Here is a 16,841-nt window from a genome sequence, read left to right on the forward strand (position 1 = left end):
GACTCCAGGCTCTGAGCTGTCAGCACAGAGCCCAATGCGGGGCTTGAACTCCCAAACTGTGAGATCATGACCTGAGACAAAGTCGGATGCTTAACTGACTAAGCCACTCAGGAGCCCCAACACAATTCTTTATATATTATGGGTACTAATTGCTTATTATATTGATTGCAAAATTTGGCCTCAGTTTTTCATGTAACTAAATTTTCTTTATGATTTAGCTTATAGAACTTTGAATTTATATGTACTAATTTAATAAGTTAGTATTTATATTGATTACATTTAAATATGAGTTTTTTAATATTTCTGTATATTGGTTTGATATCATAAATCTTTATTCAGCCCTGGATCATTTAAATATCACTCATATTTTCTGTTTGTTTTTTTCTTCTTTTTGACATTAAGCCTTTTAACTTATCTGGAATGGATTTCTTTAGCATGACATAATGAATGTAGGCTTTTAATCACCCCCCCCCCCCACCAGCCAGTTTTCCAATATCCTAGCATTTACTGAATAGTCCTATCACCCCTTAGTTTATGATATTTACTTACTTAGTTTATAATACTTATAAAGTATGACAATTGTTATATATTGTTTTTACATTATATACTGTTGTATTTCAAAGTGATCTATTCTGTTCTACTTGTCTTTCTATTGATACATCAGCCAATTACTATACAATTTTTACTGAAAGTTTTAATATTGTTATCTGGACAGAAAGATGGCCTTAATTATTACTTTTTTTTCTCTGAACAAATTAATATAAATAATAAATTCCCTGAATAAATTAGTATAACATATTTATACGGAGGTGGCTTTTCATGAATATGAGGAAAAACTGTATCATTCTTAGAAATTTAAAGTTCATAATTTTCAAAATATCTTGGTAGCATTATTTTACAATATAATTTGCCCTAAATAAAATTATTCTACATGTATGGTTAAATCCTTTATAGTCCCAAAATTTCCTTCCCTGTATCCTATAGTTAATTATTAATTTGTTTTCTTCTTTCAGATTTTGAAAATACTAACTAATTAAAGTAACCTACAAGGCATCTGCCAGTGATATGAGTCTTACTTTTCCCCTTTTGGCCTTTCTTTTTTAATCCCTGTACTCTACTAACAGAGTACTTTTTATAATGATTTTCTGTTTTCCAGAATATTTTTTAACTGAATACCAAATACCAAAATATTAATGGAAATATCAGTGGAAACATGAAAAAAAAACCATTTCCTTGTGATCCTTATAATTGCTGAAACTTCCCTATATGGGATTAAATATGGATGAAGTTAATTATTTTATATATCTCCAACTAGTTGAATTTATATTCCTGAGAAGAAATCCCTTACCACATAGGTTATGAACATGGTAATAAACACAGTTCCTAAGCAAACATACATGAAAAAGAATAAGATACTTTTTTTTTCCCTTGACATCTTTCTTACCTTTGGACCAAATACCTGTTGGAAAATATTTGAATCATATTTTTATGCATCTTTTAGATGTTTACTACTTTTTTTGCAGGATGAGAATGGCAATGTTGGATTATTTAATTACTAGCCTTTGTTTTCTCGTGCTGGTTTCCATTCCTTTGGTATATTCTAAATTTATGCATAAAATTCAACACAAAAATACACTTGTGTTGCTCTCTCAAATGTAACAGTCAACCAGGAAGCTCAGTGTTCTGACCAGAAGTGTGAGCTGACTGCTCTAATATATTTAGAAATGAGTCTTCCTTGAACTCCTCTCCCTTCCTCATTGACATCATTTCAGCCTGTGTTTCATTTCTATTGGCTGCTTTGTCTAGATTGTGAGGCCTGATCCCTCCCATGGTTCAAACACCCTGTTTGTTTGTATTGCTGACGCCCCACTGATGGCTGCCAGAAGATTGTGCCGTGCTGTGTTTGTGTTTTATGGGGAAATGTTCATGTGTGGCTGCTGTGTTTGATATTAAATCTGAGATGAACTTCAGGAGGTTTCCTGCTTTTTATTAAAAATGATTTTGGCTAGGGGCTGTGTTATCCTGTTCATAAATCAGGTGAACTCAGAGATTTAATAATTTAGAATTCTCATGAGGGTTTGGTAGAATAAATATTTCTTTTCTGTGTTAAAGCTGCCTCTTAACAATTTTTCCCCCTTTTTTCTCTTCATGGCTTGATTTATTAATTTTTTTCAAGTCTTCTTTTGGGAGGATTGTGCAGTTTTGGTCTCATGGCTGTGAAAACAAGGTAAAAGAAAGAGTCAAAATGATAACATAGTTTGGTTGAAGTAATTTAAATTTATAAGTTTTATGAGTCCTCCCATCACTATTGTAAACAAACTTCTATTCAAAAAATTTCTTAAATCCCAAGTTGTATCTTCCGAAATACTTATCTTCTCTCACTGTTTTAATGAACCACATGTCTTAGAAATAAAAGATTGATAAAAAGCAAAAAGAAATAAAAACAAAAAACAAAACAAAACAACAACAACAACAACAACAACAACAACAACAAAACCCAGAAACCAAGGAGGCCAGGAACTCTCTCCCTATGTGGTTACAAGCTACACAAAAAGCAGAGGTATCTTTGAGGATGATGAACAGTCCTGGCAACAGCTCTAAACAATGTTTGCACTAGAGATTTAGAGGCAATACTTTGAGGACACTTCGTAATGCTCAGTGAATGGCCTCCATTTCTTTGTAGGATTTGGTGTATTATGAATGCATAAAGATATTGAAAAAACTATTAGGAGTTAGAAGACGTTTTGTTTTGTTTTTCTTCATATTGAAAATGATAGGGAATGGGTAGTTCTGGCATTGGGGGAGGCATACTTAGAAAAAGGAGGGAAGATTTCTCTGAGGGGGAGACTTGATATGAGCCTAACTGACAGGAAGGAGGCAACCATGTTAAGAATGGGGGATGGGGAGTCCTCTGTGTCTTCTTGTTTGAATTTTAGATTCCATCCATGAGAGAATAAACTTTTTGTTGTGGTTGATGTCGTTATCCCTGTACTTACAATGTCTGGCATAAAGAAGATATTTGATAAACATTGATGAAATGAATGAAGTCTTTATAAAGAGCTTGATGGATGCAAATGACAATATTGCTACAAACGTCCTCCTAAAATTCAGATGGTTTTTAAAACTATGTTCGCAATGAAGTTTGGATAAAAGCTGAGGCATAAAATATAGTGATTTGCAAAGACATTCCATGAGTGTCTAGGATAATATGACCTTGTAATGTGGCCTTCCAGAGGTCTGACCTGATCCACAGATACCATTTTAGGATCTGGAAGAATGGACGGACCACTTTTCCTTTAAATGATCTTTTGTAATGATCAATTTTTTCAGCCAGGCTGACACTTTGAAGTTTTAATGATGGAAGGTGCTTTGATGTGCTGGTATTCCTGGTTGAGAATAGAATCATAATCTTCAGTGTTCAGGAGAAGAGATTGTAAAGTCAGCATCCTATTTCTTCCTCTGAATGACAGAACAAGGCAAAGGCAGGCATTTCCTTAGAATGCTCTGGTACATGAGTTCCACTGAGTTTTTAAAGTGTTCTGTTAAACAATCTCTATGGATTAGCTTTATTTGCCAAAGTGGTTGAATAATGAACTTTCAAGTAAAATGGACTTTAGACTCTATTAACTCAATACCCTCTTTAACCGTTAAGGAAGTTTAAACCTTGAGAGATCCAGTGATCTCTTGAGTCCCTTGTTATAGTGACTGGAATGTGACTAGACTCCACCTTAGGATTGGAGTCCAGAAAAATTTTCAAAATTCTATGAAGTTAAAACAAAATCAAAGGTAAAACTCCAGAGGAAAGATGTTGCTAAAAGAAAATTTACACCTGGGATGGTATGTATAATTTTTTTCTTGGTTGTAGGTATTTGGGGAATAGGGCCAAGAGAGAAATTATGAAGGAGAGGGTGGGTAAATGTCAGGATGACTTTAATTTTCCTAGTCCCTCAGTCACTGCCCAGTGTATCTGACTTGAAAAAATTATCCCTAGTGAGAGGTTTGCCTATGAATGCTTGTAGTCTAAGAAAAGGCGCTAGTAAATATAAACTAAAGCACAAAAGCTTGTTGTTGGAGGGGATTAACTTTTGAGCAGAAAGATAAAAGATCATGAAATTTCCATTTCTGCTGAGCGTATGAATCTTTGTGAATAGACAGCCTGCGGAGAGGAGAGGGAGGGCTTGCGGGCGATTCTGCCGTTCTGTGGACCTCTGTGACCTCTTCAGGGAGCTATGAACAGTTCCAATCTGGCGTCTTCATCACCACTTTCTTGACGGTGGCATATTCTCTCTCTCAGCAGGCGAGCCACTTAGCCCCTCAACCCTACTTCTTCTCATCCTTGCCTCTCCCTACTGCTCTATCAGGTTGTTGTGTCATGTTCTCTGTGGCCCTACCATGTGGATTTGCCGCTTACTAAAGCCAGGCCATAGCTATTGGCTCCTCTAAGAATTTTTCCTACGGGACACTGGGGTGGCTCAGTCGATTAAACGTCTGACTCTTGATTTTGGCTCAGGTCATGATCTCATGGTTCGTGGGATCGAGCCCCGTGTGGGGCTCTGTGCTGATAGTGTGGAGCCTGCTTGGGATTTTTTCTCTCTCTCCTCTCTCTCTCTCTCTCAAAATAAATAAATAAACTTAATTTTTTAAAAAAGGATTTTCCCTCAATCACCCTAAGAGTATAAATAGGGACTTGTTGCAGTAAAAAAAATTATTTTAACTTTATAGGGTCGAATATATATACACATACCTATATAATCAGTCACATATGGCTCCTTTATGAAACCAATTCATATATTTTCAAAACTGTACTTTAAGAAGCCAGAATTGGATCCAAAAAAATTGATCCAAAGACATAATATGACTTGTAGAGTGTAGAGCAGTGATGTTAAAACTATTTGAGAGCCTCTGTTGTGTGGCAGAATATCAGTGCATAAAGTAAGTAAAAGAGGACTGATCTGGTTGAAGCGAGTGAGACTAGGGGGGGCGTCTGTAATCTTACCAGTTGTCCAGTATCTGTTCTGACTCCCAGAACACCCAACTGGAAACTCAGTTATCTACCTGACCAGCAGATATCAAAGTGAAATTATTACTAATAATTAGATTTGTCACTGTTGGTCGGAAATGTTGCAGACAATTTTTGGTGTAGAAGCAGTAGTTTTTCGTCATGGATGAATGTCTCCAGGTTTACCTGTTCCATTTCTTATCGTGTGACTGATCAGAAATGTGACCGGACCTGATTTATGCACAGAGTAAGAGAAATAGTATCAGTTCCTTCTAAGATATGTGTTTATGGCCTGAGTGGGTTTTGACTCTAATTCCCATTTACTGTGCCAAAGTGGGTATATTTATTTTATGTTGCCTTGTTCTTGGCATAAGATTACATTTATTTAACATTGCACTGTCTTATTATATGTCCTTGGTCAAAACAAGAGGCAATTGTGCTCTGACCTTTGTTGAATTGGTGGCAACTGGCAGAAGTGTAGGGGATTTTGTATTTTAAAGTAGAGAGCGGTGGGGTCTATCTTTGCTCTGTTGAATAATGATGAATTTTCCCTATTGTACTGTTTTCAGATATGAATGTTTTTAGTTGATTTTTATAATTTGGGACCTTATTTTAAGGATTTTATATCTTAATTTTATATATTATACAACAATATAATGTAGGATACAATTTGGTGATGACCAATTTTAAGTCTTATATGAACTAATTAACTGAGATCTTGATATAATGAGCAGCCTTTCATTCCTTTGTTAGGGTAATGCCAGCTGCTACAGCAAACAAATGACAAATTTTCAAGGACTTTAAAAAATCAAAAATTTCATTTTTGATTTCCAGTTGGTGTCCCTCGCTAACCGGTGGGCTTTCCTACGCATGTTGATTCTGTGACCTCGCTTCCTTCCTTAGTGTGGCTTTGCCACTGTATGGATTCTCTGCAAATGGCTGTCCATTAGGGAGGGGGGTGTCAGGTCAAGTCACTTATAACCACCTTGGCCTTTACTTGCCACATCAGTCGACACCAAGAATGAGTCCCATTCCCACCTAGATACAGGAGAGTCTGGCAAATGTAGCCTGTCCGGGTAGCTGCTTCTTGGGAATAACTTCTGCTCTGGAAAGAGGGACACAAAATTGTGGTAGGGAGTTAAATGTTTCAGCCGTACATCTGAATCTTGGGAACTCCGTTATGATAGAACGGTTCACTGAAATGTTGTATTCTTCTAGTGTATGTCAGGCCAAATCCTGAGGGAAATAATGAAATTTTAAAAGGCGGGTTGTAAAAACAGTGTAGCAGAAATAAGAATTGAACATCAGTGTGAAATTCATTGTTATTTAAATAATGTATCTTTTTGGTAGTTTAATTGCTAACATCTTATTGGAAACCAATTTTGTTTTTGTACGTTCAAATGTGCCTACTAATATTGTTATGCTTACGATAAATACTAATAACTGTAATATATCTAGAAGACATACCATAAATCTCTAGAAAATGAGAAAAAAATGAGATGTAGACAATGTTAATTTTTTTTGTATGAAACTCAGGCAAACGAAAATTTACTCTCAAGCTACCTTTTGCTGAATAATTTTATTTAGTGATGAATTTATTCTAATAGGATAAAAAGGGTTCTTTTAGGGATTAAATGCTTATACCAATTCTTCTGATTGCTTATCACCCTATGTTTCTGAGTTGTAAGTTTCCATGTTCTTTTTTCTGTTTGGTTTCGCTGTACCTTTCTCCTTACATTTTCCCATGAGCCTTCTTCAGCCCTGCAGGCTTTTAATCTGTGTCTGTTCATTTCTTACGTCTCTCTACAGGTCTCTCTGTCTTCTCTTTCTGTTTATGGAGTTCTTCATCTGTGGACAATGGAGAATGGGGAGATTTAGATTAGACCTCAGCGGTATTGAAATTTAAAGTGTCTCAGTGAAAACATCCATAGCCTTGCTGTGATACTTATTGTAAGGAGCAGAGGGCAGGTGTTTAATGCCTGAAGTCAGTGGGATCGCCGTGTACCTTTATATGACAATCTGCTTGTCACATCTCTGTGTTCATCCTTGGCCCAGAAATTGTCATTAAGTTAGAACATGAACATGGTTCTTCCTCTTGCTACATTTTTTTTCAGTGACAACCCACACCTTTCCCCCCACTACTTACTATGTTTCCTCAAGTGCATTTCTTTCATGTTATTAACAGCCCGATTCCCACTCACAGTGGATAAGTAGAGATACCGCGATAGCACTAAATGACAATGAGGCAAAATCATTGAAAACACACAAAGGAATTTGTGATTCCAGCCATCTGTAATCTAATTGTTTCAAGTCCTGGAAAATTATCAAATACACTTATTTGTAATTCAATCCCTGCTAGAAATGTCAGAAATCACATAGCCAGGTAGTACAATTATGTGTCCAGGGCTCTTTGGAGAGTTCGGTATGAGCAGGAATCAGGGAGAGTGTATAAAAATGTATACAAGAAAAACCATGTGAATGAAAAATATGGATTGATTTTCTTTAAGGTATACTTTTTACTTATCTTTTTGTCCATAACGTATGACTGAAGTTTGAGGAGTGAGATGAAATTAACAGCAGTGTGTAAACAGAGTGATTCAGCAAAAAATAATTAATTAATTCATCAGTGGATACAAAAAAGGGAAATAAGAGATGGTTGAGTCATTTCTGTGTCAGTTCTACAGAAAAGCTTTCAAGGTCTTCCTAGGGCAATTATAAGGAAAGTGTGAAACAACTATGATTCTAAAATAAAAACTTGGAATCAAAAGGTACTTAATATAATTTTATTTTTTATTATTACTATTTTTTTAATGTGTATTCATTTTTGAGAGAGAGAGAAAAAGCATGAACAGGGGAGGGGCAGAGAGAGAGGGAGACACAGAATCTGAAGTTGGTTCCAGGCTCTGAGCTATTGGCACAGAACCTGATGTGAAGCTCGAACTCGCACACTGTGAGATCATGACCTGAGCCAAAGTTGACACTTGACCGACTGAGCCACCCAGGGGCCCCTGGTACTTAATATAATTTTGAATACTTGGTGTTGAGATGAATCACAGTTATGTTTCAATTATATGTAAATAAATAGTGCCTTGTTTATTAATAGAATTAAAATATTCTGAAAATTAATGTTTTAGTTTTTTTTTCTATCTCACATATTGAGAAGTTTACCATTTTCTTGTTCTTCTTAATCCTTCCTTTTCTCCCTCCCTCCTTTCTCCTGCATGTCACCAGTGCATGTGAAAATATTAATGATTTTTAAATAGAAAGTGTGAAGCATCAATCACTTCTCGTAGAAGATTCTTGAACACAAAAGAGTAGGCTTTAACAGAACTGACTGTCATCATGCCCAGTTCCACGGCTCAAAGACAATTTTAGATGCCCTAGGATCAGTGAGTTCTGTGGTCCCCACTGTATGTATCCAACACAGGGGATTGTGTGAAACTTATTTTGTTTCACACAAATCTCAGAAGATTTTGGTCAAGTTACAAAACAATTTTAGGACTATCCCAAATTCAAGGGATTACCGAATTACTCATATGGTTTGAAAATCAGAAATCCCTGTAACCTTCAGGTATCCTCAGGTATCTGGAGAATCAAGCTAGATTTACTCATTCTGTGTTTGTAGCAAGAGTTTTTGTTTTTAGCCAATGCAAAGCACTGGAAACAATGGTCATTTCTGACGCTCTGTCATACAGTTGCAAAGCATATTAAAACATGCGTTCTATGCTGCATTATTTGCAAGTTTATTTGTGATCACTGTTTGGTGCATGAAGAAATACACTTGGCTTAAAATGTGTCTCATTGTTACATTCAGCCTTCTGATATTTGTGCTACTTATATAAAATATATCTTTGTCAGCATGTAAGAATCCTAGGGATCTTATACAGGGAGGTAAAGTAGGGACAAAGCAGCCATGATATCATGGCAGGATATACCGTGAATGTGAAACTTGGAGCTGGAAGGTTCAAGTAGCAGCCCTCCCACTTAGGATTTTTGTGGCCTTGGCCACAGCACTTAACCTTTATGAGCCTTGGTTTCCTCATTTGGAAATGGTGGGAATCATTTCAGGAACCTATTTCATTCGGTTGTTGTGAATTTTGTTTGTTATTTGTTTATACTCTCTCTCATTCCACAAAGGATTTGAAATGGCATGTGTATATTTGAAGATAAAACGTATTTGTCAGTGCTTTGTAGATTACACAAATGTAAGCTACCAGCCATTACTTTGGGGACCTTTTGGGTTCCTGGGGAAGTCTATTCCTTAGAATGAAGCATTTTTAAGCAGATGTTCCAGACAGTTCTATTTAACAATTTCAAATAAAACAAATATTTATCCATGTGTGACATAGACTGGTTATAGGTGCCAATTTAAAATAAACCCACGGGAAAAGAAGACTCTCCAAGGCCTTTTGGCTGAAAACTAAGTGCAGCTAATAAAATTATTGGATTCTCACATACTTAATGGCCCTTAATTGAGAAGGTTATGTACAATGACTAGAGGTCTTAAGGAGTAACGCTTCAAAATACATTTGTGTTTTGTTAATCATCACAAACATGCATAAACATTTGAAAAAGGGCAGCGCTCATAGGTGCGAGTCCTTTTTCTTCAGCTTAAAGACAATGCTTTTGTTGCACTTAGAGTTGAAGGATACCTCACAAGAACACAGAGGCTTTGAAATACCAGTGGTCTGCTAGTTCCTTTAATTCGTTTTATTATCATGTGCCATTTGCCTTAATCTGGAGTTGCTAACCGTGCTTATCTGCCCTCTGCATCTAAAGCCTCCAGAAAGATTGCTCTGGCATGGCCTAATAGCTTTTATCAGCTCACCCAGTGGCTCTTAAGCTTTGATGCTTGAAACTCAGGAGTTAACCACACGGTGCCAAGCCCTTCTGAATACGTCAACTGCTTTCCTCCGTAATTGATTGCTGTTTATGCCAAGGCAGCCACAAACCCTTCTCCTCCTTCCCTTTGTCAAAGTGAAATGGAACCTAAGGACAGAAGATAGTGGCTCTTTTGCCACACCCCCTCCGATTCTCATGGCCTAATTTGCTCAGAGAGGAATTACTTCTGGACATATGCATTGCCACAAGGTTGGACCCTCTCCCACTTTTGTCTTCTGCTGTAAACGCCTTTGATTTTTCGGTCTAGTCTCTATATAGTATATCTGAGCTGATAGTAAAATTGTTAATAATCTATACATTTTGGCTTCTCTGGCAGACATGCTTGCTTTTCATCCTTTTCTGTAAAAATGGTCTAGGGAAATTTACTTATTTAATTTTTTAGAGAGAGAGAGAGAGAGAGACAGAGCATGAGTGGGGGAAGGGAGGAGGCACAGAGAGAGAGAGAGAGAGAGGGAGGCACAGCATCTGAAGCAGGCTCTAGGCTCTGAGCTGTCAGCACAGAGCCCAATGTAGGTCTTGAACCCACAAACCGTGAGATCGTGACGTAAGCCAAAGTCGGATGCTTAACTGACTGAGCTACCCAGGTGCCCTTGTCTAGGGAAATGTATTAAGTGAGCCTCTATTGTCTTTTAAATCTAAAAAATACCCCATTTCTAAACATCGAAACTTCCGAAAACATTCACTTGACATTCCAGTTCATGTTGCACAGAAAAATTATAAAAATCATGGAATAAGTTTTTTTCCCCACCCTTATAGTAAATAAAGCTGCATTTTCAATGACTACATGAGAAATACAGGCTTGAGAAGAGTTTTGCAATAAATGTTATATTCAGCAATTATGATTTCTCTGAAAATGAATAGTTAAGAGGCCGAGGGTCCACATGCATGAGAGAGAGAACGCTTTAGTGGTTAAAATGCTCTGACTTTAGCTAGGATGGATCAGCTGAATTCTGGGTTCCCATCTACCAGTTGTCTATCCTCAAACAGTTATTTAAACTCTCCAAGACTTCATTTCCTCACATATGAAATGGTGATGATGTTCCTAACTCACAGGATATTCGGGAGATAAAATGAGGCAAATATGTAAAGCACCTAATAAAATACTGGGCACATAATACCCAGCAAGTTAATGGCAGCAGCTATTGCTGTGATTTTTGTTGTTGACAAGCTGAGAAAAAAAGTTGCATTTTTTTTTAGTGTTCCTTCTGCTAAAGTCAATTTAGAAAACTTCCCTCAGACATACCATAATCTCTAAGCAGGAAACAGGCAGCCTTGGAAGAGCAGAGTTCGGAGACTGGATTCTATGTGGGGAGGGCCACAGCCCAAATCTCAGACTGCCTTCTCCCTGCTAATTTGTAGCATCATATGATGTGACTGTACCGTCCTGGAGAGGTTAGTTACTCCTCTGCACTTAACAATGTCACCTCAATTTTTATTAACAGGAACTTTACACTTCTTAATCCCATTCTTGCAAGGAAAAGAGAACCTTTTCCCCCCCTTCTCCCTCCCACTTCTCTCCCCCAGAGAAAGAGCTTCACACACCATTTGGGATGTTATAAAAATGGAAAAGACTCAAGTTTAAAATAATATAGCGAGTGGTTGAAAAGCTGCTCATCTACCTTCACGTTCGCCTTCTTAGTCCTTTGCGTTTACATGTAGCCTTTCTTTCAAAGAAACAATTCATCTTTCATATGTCTTATGCCATTCACTCCTTTATATCTAATTGGCCCAGTGATTTCCTCTGCTTAAATGTAGCATTTATCAATCACAACTAGCAATGCATGTTATGGTATTAACAGAAAATTCCACAGGACCCTCTTCACGCTGGGGAAAGGGAACATCTGCTACTTTTATATTAGGATGCCAGGATTTAGAGGTCAATGTGTTTCCCCATCAAGGCTTAAGGCTTTGGGGATCAGGGGAAGTGTCAGGCTCCAAGCAGCATAATGAATGGCAGTTGCTGACTGGCGAGGTTTGCCTGTTCTCAACGGGGGATAGTGCTGTTCAGCATAATGAGCTGGGTCTCTGTGTGCTAAACGTACCCAGCTTGGGGAGGGAGGCAGACTCTGCCTCCCCCACCCCCCACCCCCACCTCCAAGTTCCGAACTGTATTTTCATCTTGGAAGAAATTATATTGAGATCTTCATTAGTGGCACCCAGCAGGGTTAAGGCTCCATGAGGGCTGATAAGCTCTATGGCTAAAAAACCCATCAGCCTTTGTGCAAGGAGCTGAAGGTTTAAGTTGCTTGAACTGGAAAGAGTCTGAAGAGGTGATTATGTTAAGCAAGTAATGTGTATCGGTAACATGGAATCAAATTATTAGGGTCAGTAACTCCTGGCTTTCCCAGTGCATTAAATGAAGACATAACATTGCATTTGTGCCGGGTTCTTCTTGATGCCACGAGTGTCAGCACTGACCGGTCATATGTACTTCACTGCATGTCACCTCTAATTTCATGGGATTATCTGCACTGTTGCTTTAATAGATACTCATGATCTTCAGCTTCCTTTGAACTCACAGCAGGGCAGTGCAAAGTCATTATTGTGAGCACTTCTGTGCTTTTTGTGTTACATATAAAATTATCATTACTATCATTGAGAAAGGGAGATATATCTTGCTCTCATGCTTCCAAAAGCGTGCAACTTACTTGCTGACGAGGGAAGCTACCGAAGGGGAAAAACTGAATGGGAAAGACCTTTCTGAAGGTTAGTGTTAGAAAGGTATCAAGGCAGTAACTTAGTATTAGAGAGGTATAGAGGACCATGGTTCTCAAAGAATGGTCCCCTGGCCAGTCACATGGGAATTGCCCAGGAACTTGTCAGAAATGCAAATCCTACTGAATCAGAAACTCAAGGTGGGTTCAGCAAACTGTGTTTTGAGAAGCCTTCCAGGAGGTGGCTGTATGCTCAAGTGTGAGAAACACTGCTATGGCATTTACGGGGGACCAGAATGGGATAGACCCATTTGTTCTGGGGGTAGAAAAGTAGAGAAGACAAATGAAGTATCTGCTCCCATGGACCTTATCAAATTACAAAGGAATATGTAGTACTTCTCCCCAGTAAAACACACATACAACAACAGATCCTGTAATTATCGTGTACACCATTTTAGTCTTTGTCTGAATCAGCCTGCTATCCTATCGTCTTTGCTTTCAGAGAATGACTAACAAAAGATGACTAATAAGCAATTCCTTTGTGCATTTCAGAACCATCCCCCTTGCAATCTGTATATCCATGGCCATCGTCACCACCGGCTACGTGCTAACAAATGTGGCCTACTTTACGACCATTAGTGCTGAGGAGCTGTTGCTTTCAAATGCAGTGGCAGTGGTAAGTCCAAGTTGGGAACATGCCAATTTGAATTTAGGTTAATGAGTTGATGCAATTTTACAGTAGTTCCCTCCAGCAGAAAGTGTTTTGAAATTCAGTAATCTTTTCTTGACCTGAATGATAATGAGTATATAAAAAATTTAGAACACACCTTAGCAATTCCATTTAACTGAGACAGCCAAAGTCCTATATGGTTTCCTGCATTGTTCGTTTCCTGTAAAACATTTCCACATATACGTGCTGGGAAACGCATTTCCACATGTGCATGTTGAATAGAAGATACTTTTGCAACGTGACTTTAAGGATAGGTGGGCAGTTACTGAACTTAAATGAATGTATTTTTTGGCATGCAAATTGTGATTTATTCTTTATTCTTTCCTGTTCATAAACTTTTCAAATGCTGAGTTCAAATCTTTTTTCCAAAGCACCACTTAAGAATTTCCAAAGGACCATACGTATTTGTTTTTTCTAGTATATCCTTTTGAATACCAGTAATGGGATATTATTAATTTTAGGAAATACTGAGTTACTCAAAGTTAAGCAGATGTCATTGCTCTAGCACTTCTCAGAACACTAAAGATGCTAATGTGCATTTTAACTCCCTAAGAAGTGGATACTTATAATTTTACAACACTTTCCAAAATTTATTTGACCTCAGGACCATCTTTGCTCTCAAAGGTCATGTTACAGGAATGTTATTCTGTGACACATACTTTTATTTTGTATCAAAACTTAGCTGGTAAAGGAGCATTTATTTGTGACCTCATAACAATGAAGGGTGAAAATATAACTTCCCATCGCTAGATGTCAGTTCCTTTTAAAATAGTCACTATTACCTCATATCGGCAACATCCACAGGGAACAAATTATCTCATTTCGTGTGAACCTCCGTGCGTGTTCACTGTATTAAAGCAAGACTTTGCCACTGCTGTAAGTCCTAACAGACAACCAAACGTACAAAGTTTGCTAATGTCGGGTCAGTCATCTCATCTTCCCAGACAAAGGGCAGCACTTACTCTTTGAGTGCAACGTGGCCCATTAATTACATAGCACCAGCTGCATCAAGGACAACTAAAGAATCCCACATAGTGGTTGTTGGGTTTTCGTTTTTTGTTTTTTGTTTTTTTTTGAAAATACATCCTTCATGGAAATTTGCAGTGTTGCATATACTATGGCATGAAAGGAAATTTTGGAAGTTTTGTTTATCTTTCATATTTTCTGTGGCTTGATCTTCTCAAGCTTGTATTTGTATTCTAGCCTTTTTATGGGAAACCACAGAAGGAACTGGCAGATCCCTGAGAGGGAGGGAGTGACTCAATACAGAGAGATTCAGCTAATGTGATTATTCTAGGCACAAGATTTTTGGAAGTGGTCGTATATAGGTGAGATAAGCGATTAAGTCATCAATTATTTCTCAGTATATTTTGTGTCCTAACAGGAGGATTGGGATATGAAACAAGTTATCTGTAATACTTCTCAGTGTACATTTGTACCTCACTATAAAAATGTGGCTTTCCAGGTTGAAGAGAAGGCATTGAAGGATTTCTGTCTCCAGTGGGAGAAGTTCTGAATCGAGCTTTTTTTTTTTTTTTTTACTTACCAGAATCAGAGATGATAGACATCGTAGTTAATAAAGATTCAATAAATGGATCGTTGCTTTTTGAAAGTAGAGAGAAGGTGCTTATTTAGACCTTTGGCCATAGTTTTGCAAAAAGCAATGCCACGATACTGCTTTTGATTATGGTCTAAGAAGTTAGCCTGACCCTCACCACAAAAAAAGATTATAAAGCATACACGTATCACCAGACTAAAAAAGAAAGTCAGAGAGCGAGTTTGGACTAAATTGTTTCATTTTATTCCACTTTCTGGCAGAGCATTAATTTGCTTCGTTCTGTCTCTCACTAGACCTTTTCTGAGCGGCTACTGGGAAATTTCTCATTAGCAGTTCCAATCTTTGTTGCCCTCTCCTGCTTTGGCTCCATGAATGGTGGTGTGTTTGCTGTCTCCAGGTGAGCGAGTTCAAGCATTTCCAGAAATGCATTTCTGTTTTTGAGATTGGATGTGATAAGAGTAGGCTTAAAAAGAAAAGAAATAGTGCCTCCAAACCTGTTGTTTTTAAAGAGACATGTAAGATCCAAGTCCTCGTCCAAGTATCAATAGCATGTCTCATTCTGCCCAGTAGAGGGCACTGCTTGTCTACTCATAGCCTACACTGAAGCCTGGCAGGGAACTTTTTTCTTTTTCTTTTCTTTCTTTTTCTTTTTCTTCTTCTTTTTTTTTTTTTTTTATAGTATGTCTACAGAGTCTAACAACAGCATTTTATTTCTGGTGATAAAATCTCTGTTTCTCTAAAGGTGACAGGAGAAAAAGTAAAGCAAGAGACGCCAGAAATCACTACCCCACCACGTGCGTCCCTTTTGTTTTGTTTGATGCAAAAGTCCCCTTTATTTTAACATAAGATTAAAATCCAATCAGAAAAATACAAATATAAGGTCATACATGTGCATGTCTGTGCGCGCGTGCACGTGTATGTGTGTGTAGGTGTATGTATTGGGCTGGATTGGATTGACAGCACGCATACAATACTAAGAATCTAGAACTAGATTCACCCTCAGCTATTTACATGTAGGGAGAACTATGCTGAGTCGAATGTTGCTATTGTTTCCCCTCAAAGAATAATGTAATGTGTTGGTAGATTTTCTGAAATTCGAAGTCAGATTTCTCTTGATTCTCTGCCTTATCTGAAAAGTGAAACCGAAGTGATCTCCTAAGAAATGACAAACCATATGGTATACAATTAGATGCAAGTGTTCTCTTCGGTTTCTGGATTTTTCCCTTTGAAATGATCAATTATCCAGTCAACTCCATCCACATTTTTCTCCCATCAGGTTATTCTATGTTGCGTCTCGAGAGGGTCACCTTCCAGAAATCCTCTCCATGATTCATGTCCGCAAGCACACTCCTCTGCCAGCTGTTATTGTTTTGGTAATGCATATTAAAAAGTATACCTAGATAGAAGCTTGAATAATGGGTTAGCAAAGAGGAATTCAAACCAGACTGTAGCTAGTGCTTTACTTTCTATTCGTTGCTAAATCGGATCTATATATATCTTGGTGGAGAGTGAGAGGCAGGATATTTTCCATCGCTTCCCAGTATTTCTTATTCAGTATTTCTGATGTGTATTTGATGCTGTGGGACAATAACCACATCACTTCTTTTGCACCTTTGTAGAAATGCGTGAGGTCTAAGGGAAGTGATTACCTTGGCTTCTGTCATCGACACAGAGTCTCACAGAAAAGAATGTAGAACGAGTCCCATTTCTACATACTGAAAGTGGAGCTAAAAGCCACAGTCCAACAGCACCAAGATGTCATATCATAGGCCCCTTATAATGAAATGCACGCAAAATTAGAGGCAAAATTGGATGAAATCCTAGACAGTGCAGTGATTCTGTGATAAAAAAGGGAAATATTTGAGTGCACCTCTAAAGGGAAGAAATAAAAGCACCAAACCTGAGATGCGAGTTATAGAATTCATCATGCAGAGAAAAGTAGTTGTGAAGGGTCGGGTACAGAAGACTGTGCAAGGTATAAAAGTCCTCAAATACCCA

The 16,841-nt window shown here is 37.8% G+C and overlaps 1 protein-coding gene across 4 annotated transcripts in view; it reads left to right on the forward strand.

Annotated features, from left to right (window-relative positions):
* The window catches only part of SLC7A11 (solute carrier family 7 member 11), a 92,617-nt gene that overhangs the window by 42,812 nt on the left and 32,964 nt on the right, over positions 1 to 16,841 (forward strand). For 3 of the 4 annotated variants that reach the window (XM_042983897.1, XM_007091800.3, XM_042983896.1), the window contains exons 7-9: positions 13,108 to 13,231; positions 15,137 to 15,240; positions 16,120 to 16,216. In XM_042983897.1, coding sequence (XP_042839831.1) covers positions 13,108 to 13,231; positions 15,137 to 15,240; positions 16,120 to 16,216 — 325 coding nt within the window. The remainder of the gene's footprint in view (positions 1 to 13,107; positions 13,232 to 15,136; positions 15,241 to 16,119; positions 16,217 to 16,841) is intronic. The other variant, XM_042983898.1, reaches the window with a different exon arrangement.

Source organism: Panthera tigris, chromosome B1 (assembly GCF_018350195.1).
Source record: "Panthera tigris isolate Pti1 chromosome B1, P.tigris_Pti1_mat1.1, whole genome shotgun sequence".
NCBI classification, from domain to species: domain Eukaryota; kingdom Metazoa; phylum Chordata; class Mammalia; order Carnivora; family Felidae; genus Panthera; species Panthera tigris.